This window comes from Ictalurus furcatus, chromosome 26, assembly GCF_023375685.1.
Source record: "Ictalurus furcatus strain D&B chromosome 26, Billie_1.0, whole genome shotgun sequence".
Taxonomy (NCBI): domain Eukaryota; kingdom Metazoa; phylum Chordata; class Actinopteri; order Siluriformes; family Ictaluridae; genus Ictalurus; species Ictalurus furcatus.
In genome coordinates, this window is record NC_071280.1 from 18,556,117 (window position 1) to 18,573,706 (window position 17,590).

The window sequence follows — 17,590 nt, forward strand, 5'->3', positions numbered from 1 at the left end:
ATGTCACTAACGTCAGATGGAAAATAAATCTAAGCTCAACTTACGACCATCTCGGCATGATACACTGGAGCACTTTCTTTAAACTCGCCGTCTGGCATCTGTGCATTTAGAATCAACCACTTGATGGAACCGCAGAGAACATTTTCATCTATGCTAATGAGGTCACTGGCCAGAGAAAAGACTTTGGCCACGTATGCCGTCAACCTTTACCACAGAGAAGGCAAGCGGTCAAAATATGACCTAGGATTGAATGATGTGTCAAAATTGATAAAGTACGCAAAATTAGATTGGTCTCTTACCATGTGCTGCTAGGTGTATTTATCCATGCAGCGTAGGAACCATCAGGTTTACGGAATGTAAGTTCTCGTGCATATCCTAAGAGAGGGAGAGAAAGAAGGATCATTTTCTTTGTCTTACCAGTTCCAAACTTTCAACCATTTTATTAAAAGCTCCTCAAAAAACTCTTAAACTAAAGGCACCAACACTTTAGTAGATCTAAGCTGTGGATCCAGACAATACTGACACACTCTGGGCACACTCTTAAACACTATCTACCCAATAAAATAAAGCTAGACCCCTATCTTCTAGCATGGTCCAGTGGCTCAGCAGGTAGCATTAATGCCTCACAGGTCCAGGATGTAATTTTCTATAGCTTATTTTCAACTCATTGTCCTGTTAGGGCACGTACTGTACCAGAGAGAATTGTGCAATTAAAAAAAAGACAGGAGAAATATTTCTGAGACAAATTTTGCTAAGCAGAGCTGGACTGGAGGAGGAAGAGGAGGAAGAGGAAGAGGAAGGGACGAGGTCTATACAGCTCTTTAATTCAGGGAAGGCAATTTCACAAGAAATGCCTCCAGCTTGTCTCCGAGATTTTTTTTCAGCTTGCTGCTCTGGTTGTTTGCAGCTCTGGTGAAACTTTACACCATAGGATAACTTGTGAAATATGACAGATAATGAGAAATGCTTCATGAGCAAAATGGCGTGTTACTGTGTGTTATACTTTTTATCTGGCACATTTGTGTCCTTACTAAACCTTATAAATTTGCTGTATACTGTTTTGGGAAGAGTCTTCTCACCTGTCTGTATGTGCTGGATAGCCTCACTACGTCGTTGCACGCCAACTCCTTCCCACTGCTTGGTGGTATCCAAGTAGTGTGTGGCAATAACAGGCAATGTCATATAGATCATGGTTTGCTCGCCACAGCCATGGGGCTGTACGATTAGTTTCCCCATGAAGTTTCCACTGATGGCCTGCTCGATTGTCTGACTCACCTCCTGACCTGCAGGTAAATATATGAATAGTAAGATGATTGTTAGGGTTGATAAGCAGGTAATCACTGATGTGGTTAACATTATTATGTATTAAACTGGCTACCTGTGGCCTTACAAGGAAAGAAGGTAAAATACAAAAGGATACGGTTACAAAATGATCATGGGTGTTGGACTATGAGTGTTTGGTGAGAACAGGTGGAAACAGGAGAAAGGAGAAGAGAATTGAGATTTGGAGAACCTATTACTTGACCCCCTCTTTCTACCATTGTTCTATAATTAGTAGTTTTTTCTTCGGGGTGGGTGGGGGTGGTTGGGGGCAGGAGTAATGTTGGTGTGTATCTCAGGGATGGCACTGCCCAACCCAATAAAAAATAAAAAATCTGATGGGCCAGACCAGGTGCCGTCTCAAGGATTGCATTTGATAGGATTTTTTAAATTGTCATACATAACTAGTCTACTTACACAATAGGTGGCAGTACACACACTTAAGTTGGTATTACAAAAAAAAGAAGAGTATGACTCAATAAATATATGCGTGTGCTGATCATATGATCACATTTGTCATGATGAAACTGTACCATTACCAAAACGGGAATCATCTGCACTTTTGAAGAGCCCCTGGTCAACCCCCATAATGGTCCAGTTTAATGGCAAGCTTTTTAGGCAAAGCTTTTTAGGCAAAGTTCTGCCATCCTTTCTAGCATGCACATTGCCCCGACCAGTCAAACGAAGGTACTAATTTATCCTCTGCTCTTTACCTGGCCCTGATACATCTGGACAAGAAAAACATTTACACGAGAATGCTGATCAGTGACTTCAGCCTGATTTTAAAGTCCATCCAACTAACATTTCTTCAAGTAGTCAGCATGGTCTACCGAACCTCCAGTACTACTGTCCTGGACCTGTATTGGTCCATACTGGCTTATATTGATATGTTGAGTTTCTTCTTACCAGCCACAGTGATGTAAGTTTGTGCAGGAGTGTTTGGAACTTGTCCATTTGGTACATCAGTCTTCAAATGCAGAACTTGAACACCACCTTTTATTCCAAAAAAAAACACAGAAAGTGTTTTTAAACTAAAAATGGAAAGCCTGTATGTGCAGAATAGATGTTTTTTCTTTTGTAGGTATAAAACACAGAAAATCTCACCAGGTACTCGAGAAGGATTTAGTTCCAAATTTTGTTCTGGGAGTTCAGTTAGGACACCTTCAGACTGAGCAAGTACAAAAAAATATTTCAGATCTTATGTTTATGGACCTTATCTTAATCTAAGCATTGCATTTCATTTCATTTAACACGGTATGTTAACAAATGTTTGTGAAGACTTTCACAACATCTATAATAATGTTCATGCATTCCTTTGTTTGTTTTTTTCAGCTACATATAATCCTTTAAAATGCAACCCACATCCTGTTAAGGGTTTTTACTAATGCTGTATGGGAAAAAAAATGTATATATAATCTGCTGATACTCACCACAACCTTCAGTTTTTTCCTTACTCCATCATGAAGTGTTGCAGTTGCAGCCTGCACCTCTATATCGTGGAGCCCTATTTCCATGGGAATAATCACATATGGGATGGCTCTTGTGGACTTGGGGTCAATGTTAACTGTGAGACGGTATTTGCTCTTTTTGCTGGCTGCGCTGCAAACATGCTCCGTCTCAAAGAATTCCACACGTACCTGGTGGGCACAGGAAGTCAGAAAGATGTCCTCAGCATCAGGACAAAGCAGGGATTACGGTAACCTATTGTGAAGCAGGCATGAGTGTGAGTAGTGAAGTGGACTAAGTGGCTGAACTGAAACAATTTCATTCGTATGTCTTCAGTAAACGGTTTCAGCCGGTCAGGGTGGCAGTGGATCCAGAGTCTGTCTCAGGTGCACTGGGGGCATGAGCAGAACTAGACCCTGAATATGATGCTAAACCATCACAGGGCACTGTGAACATATGAATGCAATTTAGCATAGCCAATCAACCTGCTGGGCATGTTATTGTGAGGTAGGAAGAAACAAGAGAACCTGCATACCACCACACTGTTGTTGTGAACTGAACCATATGTTTAATGTAGAATTGCAAATGCTAGAAAAAAATACCTTCTGTTTCTTATTGGAGAAGTTATAAAGAATAGCCTTGATTTCTAGTTGTTCATTGCGTACTGCCGAGTAAGGCAACTTGAGATCTATAAAGAAGTCTTTTGCCACTGTTATTTCATAGGGATCAGCCACACAGATTCCTATATGGAAAGAGAAATGTGTGTTTTAATATTTTTTCTATCATATGCCAGTCCTTGCAGGTGTTTATTTTGGATTTTTAGACATATTACTGTTTACATTAGGATATTTTAGATATGCGAAGCAGATGTGGCACTGACCATGGGTCTTAGACAGACTGATGGCTAGGACTTGCCAAGTAGTAATAGAGTCTTTTAGATAGTTTGTGCGCAATGTGAGGCTTGTTGAACCACTAGAGTAAAAAGGAAAAAGCAGATCAGATCAGTACTACCGTTAACCTCCAGAATGATATACTAACAGAAATATTGGATTATTGCATTTACCATTGTAAGTTTCCTGCACAGGCTGGCAAGTCTATGTCGTCCCACAGCCAGCTCTCAGGGAACTGTGTTCGGGTAACAATTTCATCAGAACTTATGTAGTCATCATCATCATCTTCACCTGGACACAATTATATTTCTAATCATGCCTTGGACAAGTGGCAAACATTCACATGTCAACTTGGTAGGCTTAAAATATTGATATATTTGCAATATTTGTGGAGCAGTGAAGCAAGCATGGCACTGTTGCATGAAAGTCTTTCCCCTCATTTTCCAGCCAACTTAAGTAAAGTAAATAAAAAATATATATATATTATTAATAGTAAAATTATTATTATTATTATTATCATTATTATTTTGATAATTTGTCTTTAAAGACAAGTTTTTTTTCTGCCACACTTAATGGTAACTTAAAGGTTTATAGGGGTCCATACACCACATAATTACAAAGGATTCTTGGACCCCACAGATCACCCCTTTAAGCTATATTTATTATTATTTTCTCTGTGTGTGTAAACACTGTGGAAATAAAATAAACAAATAAATAAATAAATAAAGGTAAAGCTAAGTAAAAAGTTTGTGTAAACTGGTGTAACCATTTATAATGTTTATTTTCCATGCAGTTGACCAAATAAGATGATTTTCTTACAGGCACAGATGTAATAAGGACTATGGCTACACTATGTCTCTGTCTTCTTTGACTCTGTATTAAAGTACTGGACAACCATGTTAGCGACCACATTTATCCAAGCAAAACATGGAACTGGACAAGGAAGTTAGTTAATGGGGTGGCTGTGGATCAGGTGGTAGAGCGGGTTGTCCTCTAATCGTAGGGTTGGAGGTTCGATTCCCAGCCCACATGATTCCACATACCGAAGTGTCCTTGGGCATGAACCCCAAGTTGGTCCCGATGGCAAGTTAACGCCTTGCAAGTTAATGCCTTACAGCTCTGCTACCATTGGTATGTGTGTGTGTGTATGTGTGAATGGGTGAATGAGACACAGTGTATAGCGCTTTGGATAAAAGCTCTATATAAGTGCGCCATTTACCATTAATGAAGCAATCGTTTGAATTAAGTGGCTTCAAAAAAACAACATTGCAATGATCAGTTTTTTGTAAAGCTCACATTTAGTTAAATTTGAAATACAGTTTTTAATATATATATATATATATATATATATATATATATATATATATATATATATATATTTTTTTTTTTTTTTTAAACCTTTCACAATTCAAACAAAAATAAAGCACAAAATGGGTTCTTACTGCGAGCCAGATGCAACAATTCTTCCTGGTTATCCCTGTGTTTTTGGATCTCTGTACAGCAGTCCAGGAAGGCCTGGACACACTCGGAACCATCCAAAATGTATGTAGCTCTCCGATCACATGAGTAGCCCAACCGGTTCGGCCTCAGTCCGTCACCACAGCATTTCTTCTGTTCGCCGGTATATTTACCAACTTAAGAAAAATGTTATAATTGAAGATCTTCATGAGAAATTTGTGGCTAAATTAACAATTATACAAATTGGTGAATAAAAAGTCCAGCTTCTTACTCAGTGTTTGGGTGATCTGTAGTAGAGTCACAGCTCTCCGTTTTCTCTTTGGTGGGGCGGGACACGCAGGATCTATTAAAAAAAAGGAAAATTCTTACAGTATATAGCTTTTATCTGAAGTCTTACCCTACAGTTTTTCCCCGTAACTTTTCTGTACATCTTTAATATGTTAATATCAGTTATATAACAGTATTGTTGAATTCTGGATGATTCTCTGACTGTTGAGAAGGTGTTAATTAATTTTCCTTAACAGCAGCTCTGAGTGTAGTGCAGTTGCGAATCAAAAGGTTTGCATTAACGTGCTTGTTCTAATGCATTATTGTGTATGTAATAAAAACTCATTCACAGGGGCTTGCCAGATATAATTTTAAAACATACACTATATGGCCAAAGATTCGTGGACCCCCGACCATCACACCATATGTGCATTTTTGAGCATCCCTTTCCAGAATTATCCCCCCTTTGCTGTTATAATAACCATCACTCTTCTGGGAAGGCTTTCCACCAGATTTAGAAACATGGCTGTGGGAATTTGTGATCTCTCAGATTACCACAAGAGCATTATGTTCAGTGGGGTTGAGATCATTTCTCTGTGCAGGACACTCGAGTTCTTCCACTCTGACCTTAACACACCATGTTTTCATGGAGCTCGCTTTGTTTACAGGGGCATTGCCATGCTGGAACAATTTTGAGCCTCATAGTGAAGGGAAATTGTAATGCTACAGCATACAAAGACATTCTATACAATTCACTTGGAACATTGTGTCAACAGATTGGGGAAGAACCACATATGGTTATGATACCACATATGGGTGAATTTTTCATTGAGGAGGTATTTAACATTGAGCGTTTAACAGTCAGAGGTAAAGCTGGACCAGGATCGTCTTCAGGACAGAGGAGTTTGCGGTTTCTTTGTAACACGGCAAGCTATGTTGTGTTTTGTTTGTTTGTTTGTTTTATTCTTCAATAGAATAAAGAGATGCTGTTGAGGGAACAACTGTTTGCAGCTGCTATAACACGGGTGATAACAGGATCTAACATGTTTCACAGATGTTCCACAACAATAATTGTAACTGCAAATGGATAAAAAGTATACTAGGTGGTTCTTTAATAAATGGAATAATTAGAATAGTTGGGAAATCGCTGTGGTATAAGCAGAAAGAAACACTTAGACACAGGCTTGTAGCAAAATAATCAACTTTGTGGTGGTAAAAGTAACTGCTTCATCACACCACTTGCTGATGATTATTTATCCATTACAACAACAGTGTTTTATTTATTACTTTAAAAATGTCTGCTTTACCTGTTCTTATATTGGTACCTCCTGCTTTATCAGACTGAAACAGCAGACCTGCATCATAGAAAACACCCATATCATTTGTACCACTGCCTGCTGTACAGCCAGTATCATGCTTCTCAATGATGTCCCAGACCTATTGGGGGAAATAGACAAGAATATTACACAAAAGAAAGAATGTTACTGTAAATATGTGCAGTATATTTTCTCTGAGAAAATTAGACCAGCTGGGTCCCAGCACCAATCTGTGCGACACTGTTTTGCACATCTTGTGCCATTGACTGATTCCTGAGTAATCCGAACATAAAACTAAAAGATACAAGACGTACTCAGAGAATTAAAAACCTCTGCCAGGTATTTCTTACCTTGGTCTGTGTGAGTCTGTTCTTGTTGAGGACAAAGACAGCCTTATCCACCGCTACCAGACCAACCTTGGCGCTTGGATCTCCAGTAACTATGAGATGAAACTCATCACCAGGCTCAAATACCTTCTTGACATTTAAACTCTCCTTTACATCCAGCTTGAGCTACATTACATAAGATTAGAAAAAAGAAAAGAAAAGAGAGAAACTAAATATTCATTAGCTGGCCCACCGGCCAAAAAGAAGCTCCAATGGTATATTCCATTTAGTCACATCATATTCCCTACAGTCCATTACATTTTTATTCTACAGTCTATTATATTTCATTACGTCTACTGTATTTGATTATTTTTACTACATTCTCTTTTTATTAAGTGTGTATATCCTTAGTCCTTGTGGGACGAGTAACTAAGGAAACATCACATGTATGTAATATGTATGTGACAAATAAAGAACCTTGAACCTTGAACCGACTGTAGCAGATTGCCTACCGTTCCCATGCATGTGTCCTTCACGTCGACCCAGACGGAGTCCGACACGACCTCAGAAGATCCTATGTGGTAATATGCCACCACTCGAAATGAGGGAACCAGGTCCTTGGTGACGGGTAGAGACAGAGTCACTAGCGACTGCCCTTGTCTCTTAAACCTCTCCGCTCTCACAATCTGTCCTTTACTAAGGATCTGACACAAACAGAAGCATCGGAGCTTTGAGTTATTTATTTATTTATTTATTTATTTATTTTAAACATTATTTTCTTTAGTTATTAAAGTTAGGTTTTAGGGTTTGGTATAGGCTTAGCATTCTTATTACTGTAATACACAAGCCAGTAGGACTACCTCACAGTATCACCAAGATATTTAAAACAATGTGTATGTAAGAGATACCAACCAGATAAGTGAAATCTTGAGTTTGGGCACTACTTTTGAAGTTTAGATTGATGTTTATCTGATCATTGATTTTCAGTTCTGCAGCGTCGATGCTTATATGTAGGTAATTGTTGGAGTTTCCTTTGGTGGTGTAAGCCTGGGCAGTCATCTTGTTTTCAGCTTGTCTTTCATCTGGTATGTCTGGGACTGTGGTTCTTGCCTGGTTACACAGCAAAACGGTTTTAGTTAAACGGTCTGAAATTTCCAGTATCATTCAGTGCTTTTAGAAAAATTCATCGTGATCCAGCGACCAGCTTCCAAAACACCGGCCAAATAACACTACAGTAAAGCAAACATTTATTTATTTATTGATCAGTTTAGTTGAGTAATAAAGAAGCTGGAAAATAACTTAGCTACTGGCCTGTTATTTTATTTTAAGCTGGGACTAGATGTAAATATTATGCTTCCTTATAATTCCTATTGCTGTGGAATTCAGTTTTATTTATAACTTTTCACATTTGTCAAAACCAAATAGGTCCTTACACCCTCTTTTACATGACTTACGGTGATTTGTAGAGTCTTGTCTTCTCCCTGGGTGTTCACTATAACCTTGGCCATGCCGTTACTCTTGGTTCGACCCCTCACATCACCGGGTTTGACCAACACTTCCACATTTTCAGCAGGTGACTGGTCAGGATTGGTCACATAAACCTTTTCAAATCCAGATCAGACATACAATGTGTAATAATTGTTTTTTAATGAGATTAAAATGCTGCATATCACTCAAAAGGACTGAATTTTTGATCATGGACATTTATGAAATTTAACATGAGCAACATACCGATGCTAATCATTTATGCTAATTATCTAGAGCTCCAGCAAATTATTACGTTTTTTTTTTTTAGCCAGTTGTAACATTGTAAGGAGCTGTAAAGATATATATGTTTAAGAGAGCATGGTTAAATGGCGTTGGATAAAAGTAATTTAGAACTTTTATACATGTTATGAAGAAAGAAAATGTTTTATACCGTGACATCGAAAGACATTCCAGGGTGGAAGAATTTTGGGGTTCTCTTGAACTGGATGGTGTAGGGTGATGTCACAATTTGAATGCCCCCTTTCTCTGCTTCAACCATTTCACTACCTGAAATATGGTTGAAAGACACGTCATGTGATGTCATCACGACGTGCATTCAGTCAAAGCCATTTTTGATTCATGTGAATCGCAGATGAGTACAGCTAAAATGTCTCATTTACCAACAAACATCACTGCGAAGGACTAAATTGTTTTTCGTGATTGCGATTTCGCCAAATTCCACAAAAAAGCACAAAAATCTCAGCAAATTGCATCGCAAACTTGGGAAAAAAAGCTGCAGCAAAATCAAGCGTTTTTGGCCACAACAATCACAAAAAGACTCAGTGAAATCATGTATGGACTGATTATGTAATGTGTGAATGTAGATCTCACTCAAACACACACACACACACACACACACACACAAACACACACACTGCTGGGGTCTTACCGGTCTCAGTTAAAACACTGACTGAAATGTACAAAGAGTCTCCGACCAGGTCAACGATATTTGGGAAGGAACGCTGGATCATCTCTTTAGTGAGCACTGCATGTCCCTCTCCTTTCCTGATCTATATGCAGCATAAAATACTACACATAAGTAGTGTAACTGAATATGAATACATTATTCAGAAAGAACAGATAATGTGTTTTAAACAGACACAAATACAGATATGAAGCTCACGGGACCGAAACAGACCATGTAACAGAGTCACAGTGGTCTAAACTAGGCTACTATTTTGTTTACATTTTGATAGAAAATAGAACCAAGCAAATTCATTTTTAAAAAATTGTGGGCATTATACAAAACAAAAACAAACAAACAAAAAAACCTGGTTAAATGGGATTAATGGACAGAGTCGTATGGACATCTCAAGTTAAGTCCAATTAAGAACTGGAGTGAAGTAGCTGAGGCAGAGGAACTGTCAGGTCCCCCCCCCCCTCCCCCAACTGCTTCCCAATGTTTCTGGAGGACATATTGCTAGACTTCACATTTGATTTCAAAATTGTTTTAAACACTTGGTTGTATTTAAAAAAATAAATAAATAAAATCCAATCCAATCCAAGGTTGAGGCCATGCCTACTTAGTGCTTAAATCTGAACACATGAATTTGATCTAACAAAAGAAGTGCGTGAATGAATCAGTGATTATTTACCTACCGATGTCATAATGTGAAACATCAGAAGTCTCTGGGACTTACCGTTTGCCTTTGTAAAGAGGCAGGCAAGGGGTGCTTAGAGTCATCCCTCTTAACTCCAAACACAACAAACGCAACACCATCCACATCTCTTCCAAACAGGTACCTTAAATACCATATAATTCACAAACGTTACATCATACACATAGCAGGCCCAGGTAAAAAATAAATAATAATAATAATAATAATAAAATAAATATATAAATATATAATCCATTTAAGGCATTATACATCCATATAGGCATCATTCCACAGTGCTGGTGAATCCAATTAGTTTGTTTATTTTTTGGACAGGTACAAACAAATATAAAATCTGCACAAGTGGGATTAAAAACCAATGTTGATTCATTTTCTATAACAGCAGCTCTGACAGTAGCGCAGCTGTATTTCACAGGTTTATTTTACTGTGCTTGTTCTAATACCTTATTGTTTCTATGGTTTTTTAAATAAGAAAATAATTAACTTCTGGTAACTGTAACATTAACTCTGCTTCATCGCACCACTCGGTCTCACAGTATTGTACTGTAACAGCAACAGGGTGGTTTATTCCTTTATTTATTTTAGGCACTCACTACAACTGGACTTTTGAAATTATTTTCATGTATAGTAATGGATTACGTTCTACTTACTTGGCAGTTATGTCCACTCGAAGGTCCGGATCATCCACATAGAAAAAAGACTTGGATGATTTTAACGCTACTTCAAAGCTCGGTAGCACTGCAAAGTGAAAAGCAGCATTTTACCACACACACGTAGAAGTACCAAAAATATAGGGTTGTTTTTTTTAGTCTAATTATAATCTGTACCATATTCTTTAACTTCAAATTCAGCAGTGAAGTTCTTCTGTGGGGTGTTTTTATACCGCGTTACTACAGACCATATTCCAGGTCTTAAAAAAAAAAAAAAAAGCAAGAGAGAGCGAGAGAGAGAGAGAGAAAGAGAGAGAGGAGGGGGGAGTGAGAGAGAGAGGGAGAGAGAGACTCAGAGAGCGAGGCGGGGGGTGGGGGGAAGTGAGAGAGAGAGAGACAGAGAGAGAGAGAGAGAGAGAGAGAGAGAATTTTCATTTAAAACTTATAGATCACATTAATAGTCTCTCTAAGTATGACAATATGTAATGACTGTTCATGTCAGAAGCATTAATGCAGTGGACTCACTTGGCAATTTCGGGGATGCTGTATGACCCTTTTATGGTCCCTTGCTTAGGAAAGATTGTTTCCCTGTTAATTGCGATGCCTTGAGAATTCTTGGAGGGAAAAAAAGGAAAACATTTGTGATTCAGGACAAGTGGACTTTTAAAATCGGTCAAGATGCCAACGATATCTCAAAAATAAAAGAAGATTTCTTCATCGTTCTTTCAGTAAATACATAATGGATGGATAAGAGGAGCAGAAAATCAGAAGAGATTTTATTTTAGCTCACGATTAGAAACTGTTGAATTGGAAAAAAGTCCCAGCTGAGATGTTTGAGCACTTACTAGGATTTCTACATAGATTCCTCCAGTCTGGTCAGTGGGCTTCAGATCAGGAGTCAGAGAGAAGGTTCGGTAACGAACTGGAACAAAGACCATTCATTTCCTTTGTTTACACATTTAATTCATTAATATTAATTCCAGCAGCCATGCTGAACATGATTTCTGTCACGAAAAAAAAATATTGACCATGATATACAGTATCTCACAAAAGTGAGTACACCCCTCACATTTTTATAAATATTTGATTATATCTTTTCATGTGACAACACTGAAGAAATGACACTTTGCTACAATGTAAAGTAGTGAGTGTACAGCTTGTGTAACATTGTAAATTTGCTGTCCCCTCAAAATAACTCAACACACAGCCATTAATGTCTAAACTGCTGGCAACAAAAGTGAGTACACCCCTAAGTGAAAATGTCCAAATTGGGCCAAATTAGCCATTTTCCCTCCCCGGTGTCATGTGACTTGTTAGTGTTACAAGGTCTCAGGTGTGAATGGGGAGCAGGTGTGTTAAATTTGGTGTCATCGCTCTCACACTCCCTCATACTGGTCACTGGAAGTTCAACATGGCACCTCATGGGAAAGAACTCTCTGAGGATCTGAAAAAAAAGAATTGTTGCTCTACATAAAGATGGCCTAGGCTATAAGAAGATTGCCAAGACCCTGACACTGAGCTGCAGCACGGTGGCCAAGACCATACAGCGGTTTAACAGGACAGGCTCCACTCAGAACAGGCCTCGTCATGGTCCACCAAAAAAGTTGAGTGCACGTGCTCAGAGTCATATCCAGAGGTTGTCTTTGGGAAATAGACGTATGAGTGCTGCCAGCATTGCTGCAGAGGTTGAAGGGGTGGGGATTCAGCCTGTCAGTGCTCAGACCATACGCCGCACACGGCATCAAATTGGTATTGCTGAAGACAATTTGCTGAAGACAAGCAGACTAAGGACATGGATTACTGGAACCATGCCCTGTGGTCTGATGAGACCAAGATAAACTTATTTGGTTCAGATGGTGTCAAGCGTGTGTGACGGCAACCAGGTGAGGAGTACAAAGACAAGTGTGTCTTGCCTACAGTCAAGCCTGGTGGTGGGAGTGTCATGGTCTGGGGCTGCATGAGTGCTGCCAGCACTGGGGAGCTACAGTTCATTGAGGGAACCATGAATGCCAACATGTACTGTGACATACTGAAGCAGAGAATGATAAGTATGCAGTATTCCAGCATGATAACGACCCCAAACACACCTCCAAGACAACCACTGCCTTGCTAAAGAAGCTGAGGGTGAAGGTGATGGACTGGTCAAGCATGTCTCCAGACCTAAACCCTATTGAGCATCTGTGGGGCATCCTCAAATGGAAGGTAGAGGAGCACAAGGTCTCTAACATCCACCAGCTCCATGATGTCGTCATGGAGGAGTGGAAGAGGACTCCAGTGGCAACCTGTGAAGCTCTGGTGAACTCCATGCCCAAGAGGGTTAAGGCAGTGCTGGAAAATAATTGTGGCCACAGAAAATATTAACATTTTGGGCCCAATTTGGACATTTTCACTTAGGGGTGTACTCACTTTTGTTGCCAGCGGTTTAGACATTAAAGGCTGTGCGTTGAATTATTTTGAGGGGACAGCAAATTTACACTGTTACACAAGCTGTACACTCACTACTTTACATTGTAGAAAAGTGTCATTTCTTCAGTGTTGTCACATGAAAAGATATAATCAAATATTTACAAAAATGTGAGGGGTGTACTCACTTTTGTGAGATACTGTATAAATGAATAAATAAATAAATAAACACATAAATACATGAAGTTTTGAATTAGTATTTCTATCGCTGTCTATCCATCCATCCATCTCTCTTTATCTGTCTGTCTCTCTATCTATCTATCTATCTATCATGGTAGAGTGTCTGTTTTATGTTGGTTCCCTCTGATTTCATGTTCTCGGACTGCATTCTGCATCACTGCTTTCATTTTTGGCCACATGACAGTCTGTGTAATATTTCATCAGCGAGTTCAGACTGTTGTACCTTCTGTTCCAGGTGTGTAGATGCTCTTGTCTGTCTGAACGAATATGTAACCAGACTGGAAGGAGACCAGGGCCACTTTCTCGAGCAAGCCTGAAGGAAACTGAGCCTGCAGGATCACGTACTGCTTCTCCAGTGGGTCATCGCTAAAGAAGTTCTTATTGTCAGGAATCTGAACCACAGCAAAACGATGCACTTCATTTTAGTGTTCATTAACTATAAAAATATAATCAGTTACTCCACAGCCTCTGAATTCGCCAAATCTCATTATTAAGGTAATCATTTATATAATTACTTTTTTTGATAAATGAATGATTATTTATTCAATACGATTATTTATACGTTTCATATTGTTAGTAATTAATATAATTTATGTTATTTATGGTCGAGTTCTTATACATAGTTGAAAGCTTACTTGAATTAAATGGGTTAATGTCATATCACAAAAAAACAGTGACTACATTTCCCATCCTGCACTGCGGCCTACAAACATGGCCACCATGGACCACAATTCCCAGAACATTCTTTCATTCTAACCACACACATCTGCTCCCAATCTCACACACAATCACAGCACATATAAAAGAGACTCATGAAACTGAGTGTTCTGGGAATTGCGGTCCATGGCTGCCTTGTTTTTAGGCACAGTGCAGGTTGGGAAATGTAGTCACTGGTTTGCTGTTAGATGACACTTAAATACAAAACTCAATAACTAAATAAAAACTAATACATTGGCTGAAATGTTCAGGAATAAAAAATCTTGATACCTTCAAAAAATAAAATAATTATTGTATAAATTCGAGCAATATGCCTAATATTTAAATATTTGGATTATGTGTAGAAATTAAATGTGAATATAGCATTTCATTTTGCAGATAAAGGGGTCAGTGGCTGCAAAAAAGAACCTCTTCGTGAACTCCTGGTTTAAAATACAGCTAAGTTCATGTTTTACACTGTTCAATTTTCCACTCCTGGAAAATAAAACATCTCTTATTTATTTATTTATTTATTTATTTATTTATTTATTTATTTATTTGTTGAAATGCCCAGACATGCATGGATACTGTATGTTTTGTCCTGCAATCTCGGAGAACCCACCACTATGTTTACAACAGCCTGGAAGTTGTTAGCAGCATTGAGGATGACAGTTTCAGATGTCAGTTCTGTATTTCCCTGTGGGTGGTTCTTCACGATGATCTTCACTTGGAGGTCATTTCCACTATAATCCTGCGCCTCCACAAACACTCTCTCAGGGGTTCCAATCCGCAGCAGGTTCGGCGCCAGCAAGACGTTGCTGTCATGACAAAGAGGAAAACGTTTTTAGATTAAAATGTGCCGTTTGGGGTGATTCCATCCGTGTTCAGGTCTCACAGGTATTCCTCGACAAAAAACGTAACGTAAAGTAGACGCAAAAGCTGTATTTCTACACAGGTCAATTTCCTTCACATCAGCCGATGTTGCTGTTTCACTGTAAACGTTAATAAAACCTCCTGAGAGGGTGCAACAGAGCGTTCACCCTTTCATCAGGAGATTGGGAGTCTGAATTCTGATGATGATACAGCCATCTGAATCGACAGAGCAACTCTGGGTGGGAGGGGCCTACGTTCTCTTGCCTGTCAATCACAGCAACACTAGCTCCTGAGCTCATGTATGCAGAAGAGGGCGGATAGCGCTTTCCTCTGAATGCGTGACACAGCACGAGCAACAGGTCAACCCTCCCCATTTGGTAGCTATAGTATAATCGGGGTGGAGAGGTAGCTAATGGGTGCGAACTGGCAGGTGACTAAACTGGGGAGAAAATGTGTGTGTGTGTGTGTGTGTGTGTGTGTGTAGGGGGGCTACAAAATCTACACTTAGCACTTAGAAAACAGATTTTTTTTGTCAGCGCACTGTAATTACAACTTTAACTTCAACTAGAACCATTTACATTTACATTTATTCATTTAGCAGACGCTTTTATCCAAAGTGAGGAAATACAAGCAAATACTTTAATAATATCAAATTATTTTGGGATAAATGTGAGTGAAAAGAATGCAAATGTACATTTCAACATGTTATGGCCTGTGCTCACGTAAAGACTCCAGACATCATGTGAACAATATGATCACGTGTGAAAAATACAATCACAGGCACTATATGTGAAAAAAATTAAATATTATGAATAATGTAGAAAATAAAAAACATGTGAAAAAAATAATAACAGTTGCTGCACTGCTAATTTACTGTGTGTGTGTGTGTGTGTGTGTGTGTGTGTGTGTGTGTGCGTGTGTGTGTGTACTCACAGTGGGTCACATAGTGTGAGCAGGGGGAAGGAGAGAAGCGTAGCCGTCAGCCACACCAGGTCCACATGCATGCTGCCTGCTGCTCCTGGCTCAGTCTGAGGAACTGTGTGTGTGCTAGCAAGAAGTACCGCAGCTTTTATACACAGGAACCTCAAACACACCAACTACAGCAGACCTCTCCCTCTCCACCTATTCACTGGGATTATGAAACACCGGCATTAGGGGGAGTCGGTGCTGGAGCGGGGTGCAGGGGTGTTTCAACAGAATGGAAAAAAACAAATTTCAGAGATAAGACCATTCCTGACATTTACTCCTCACTGCTTATGCTCTAAATTATATTGTGCAATAGTTTAAACACACACACACACACACACACACACACACACACACACACACATCACGCACACACACATACACACACAAATATGCTGACTTGTAAGAAGACCTGCATGCTGATGGCAGCTAACATTTATACTTTTAAAGAGAATCGTTACAACAATCTGAACATTTCCCCAAATTTTATTCAATATTTCTAAATATAATTACAGATTACAGCGAAGATTTCCTCATCTTATATCAAATATTATTGTATTAATGTAGTATTTTATATATATATATATATATATATATATATATATATATATATATATATATATGCATGCATATATTCTGTTTGTATGTTAAATTTATAGAACTTTTTTTAATAGTTGTTAATAAATTTATTTTTCTGTTTGTAAAACATTTATTAAAGCTGTCTTTTCTGTAAATATATTTGCCTGTAAATTAAAAAACAAAACAAAAACAATTTAGCTGTGTTGTCTGTTATTTATTTATTGCATTTTTAACTCATTTTTGATCAGACTGTGATACAGACCATTAACCACGTTTCTTCATATTTTAGGGAGGACTGTACCAACCGTTCCTGGGCCTGAGGGATCTTCCTGCACTGACTACACTGCCCCGAGGCACGTGAAGGGTTAATCGAGCAGAGTTACCGTAAATCAGCTGAATTGCTGCCATCTTGTGTCAATTTAACCTTTGATCATTTGGACCTCCCCACTAGGAGTCTGTTATTGATTTTAATGCGGTCAGCAAATGAAAACTTTTTTGTAATGATTTGAAATTGTGTTGAAGATGAAGATTTCTACCGTGCACAAGCATTTTAGCACACTGATCAATTACAGGTTCACTGCTGCTGCAGTCTCATATTATAAACAATATTTGTGTGTGTGTGTGTGAGAGAGAGAGAGAGAGAGAGACAGACAGACAGACAGAGAGAAAGAGACAGACAGCGAGAGAGAGAGACAGACAAACAGAGAGAGACAGACAGACAAGCACAGAGAGAGAGACAGAAAGAGAGAGAGACAGACAGAGAGACAGAGAGAGACAGTGAGAGAGAGAGAGACACACAGAGACAGACAGAGAGAGACAGATAGACAGAGAGAGAGAAAGAGAGAGAGAGAGAGAGAGAGAGATAGGTTAAATTCCCAGCACGTATATGGCTTGACCTTTAACCCTAAACTGCTCAGATTTAAATTCAGGCTGTTTTCCACTTTAGATAGAAAGTCTGCCAAAATGAATAAAAGTAAACACAAGAGATTATTAAGTAAGGAGAGTACGGTTCTCTGC

General features: G+C 38.8%; 1 protein-coding gene across 1 annotated transcript in view; it reads right to left on the reverse strand.

The window, feature by feature from the left end:
• LOC128602411 (complement C3) overlaps positions 1–16,077 on the reverse strand; it is a 28,932-nt gene extending 12,855 nt beyond the window's left edge. The window contains exons 1-26 of the mRNA XM_053616186.1: positions 15,962–16,077; positions 14,778–14,973; positions 13,683–13,851; positions 11,662–11,738; positions 11,342–11,430; positions 10,994–11,076; positions 10,817–10,904; positions 10,191–10,293; positions 9,440–9,560; positions 8,942–9,057; positions 8,478–8,624; positions 7,936–8,133; positions 7,536–7,727; positions 7,048–7,209; positions 6,689–6,818; positions 5,386–5,457; positions 5,099–5,290; positions 3,830–3,947; positions 3,647–3,738; positions 3,369–3,508; positions 2,751–2,957; positions 2,425–2,488; positions 2,227–2,313; positions 1,080–1,283; positions 300–375; positions 45–204 (exon numbers count right to left, since the gene is read on the reverse strand). Coding sequence (XP_053472161.1) covers positions 45–204; positions 300–375; positions 1,080–1,283; positions 2,227–2,313; positions 2,425–2,488; positions 2,751–2,957; positions 3,369–3,508; positions 3,647–3,738; positions 3,830–3,947; positions 5,099–5,290; positions 5,386–5,457; positions 6,689–6,818; positions 7,048–7,209; positions 7,536–7,727; positions 7,936–8,133; positions 8,478–8,624; positions 8,942–9,057; positions 9,440–9,560; positions 10,191–10,293; positions 10,817–10,904; positions 10,994–11,076; positions 11,342–11,430; positions 11,662–11,738; positions 13,683–13,851; positions 14,778–14,973; positions 15,962–16,032 — 3,354 coding nt within the window. The 5' untranslated portion in view covers positions 16,033–16,077. The remainder of the gene's footprint in view (positions 1–44; positions 205–299; positions 376–1,079; positions 1,284–2,226; positions 2,314–2,424; positions 2,489–2,750; positions 2,958–3,368; positions 3,509–3,646; positions 3,739–3,829; positions 3,948–5,098; positions 5,291–5,385; positions 5,458–6,688; positions 6,819–7,047; positions 7,210–7,535; positions 7,728–7,935; positions 8,134–8,477; positions 8,625–8,941; positions 9,058–9,439; positions 9,561–10,190; positions 10,294–10,816; positions 10,905–10,993; positions 11,077–11,341; positions 11,431–11,661; positions 11,739–13,682; positions 13,852–14,777; positions 14,974–15,961) is intronic.
• Positions 16,078–17,590: the final 1,513 nt, after the last annotated feature.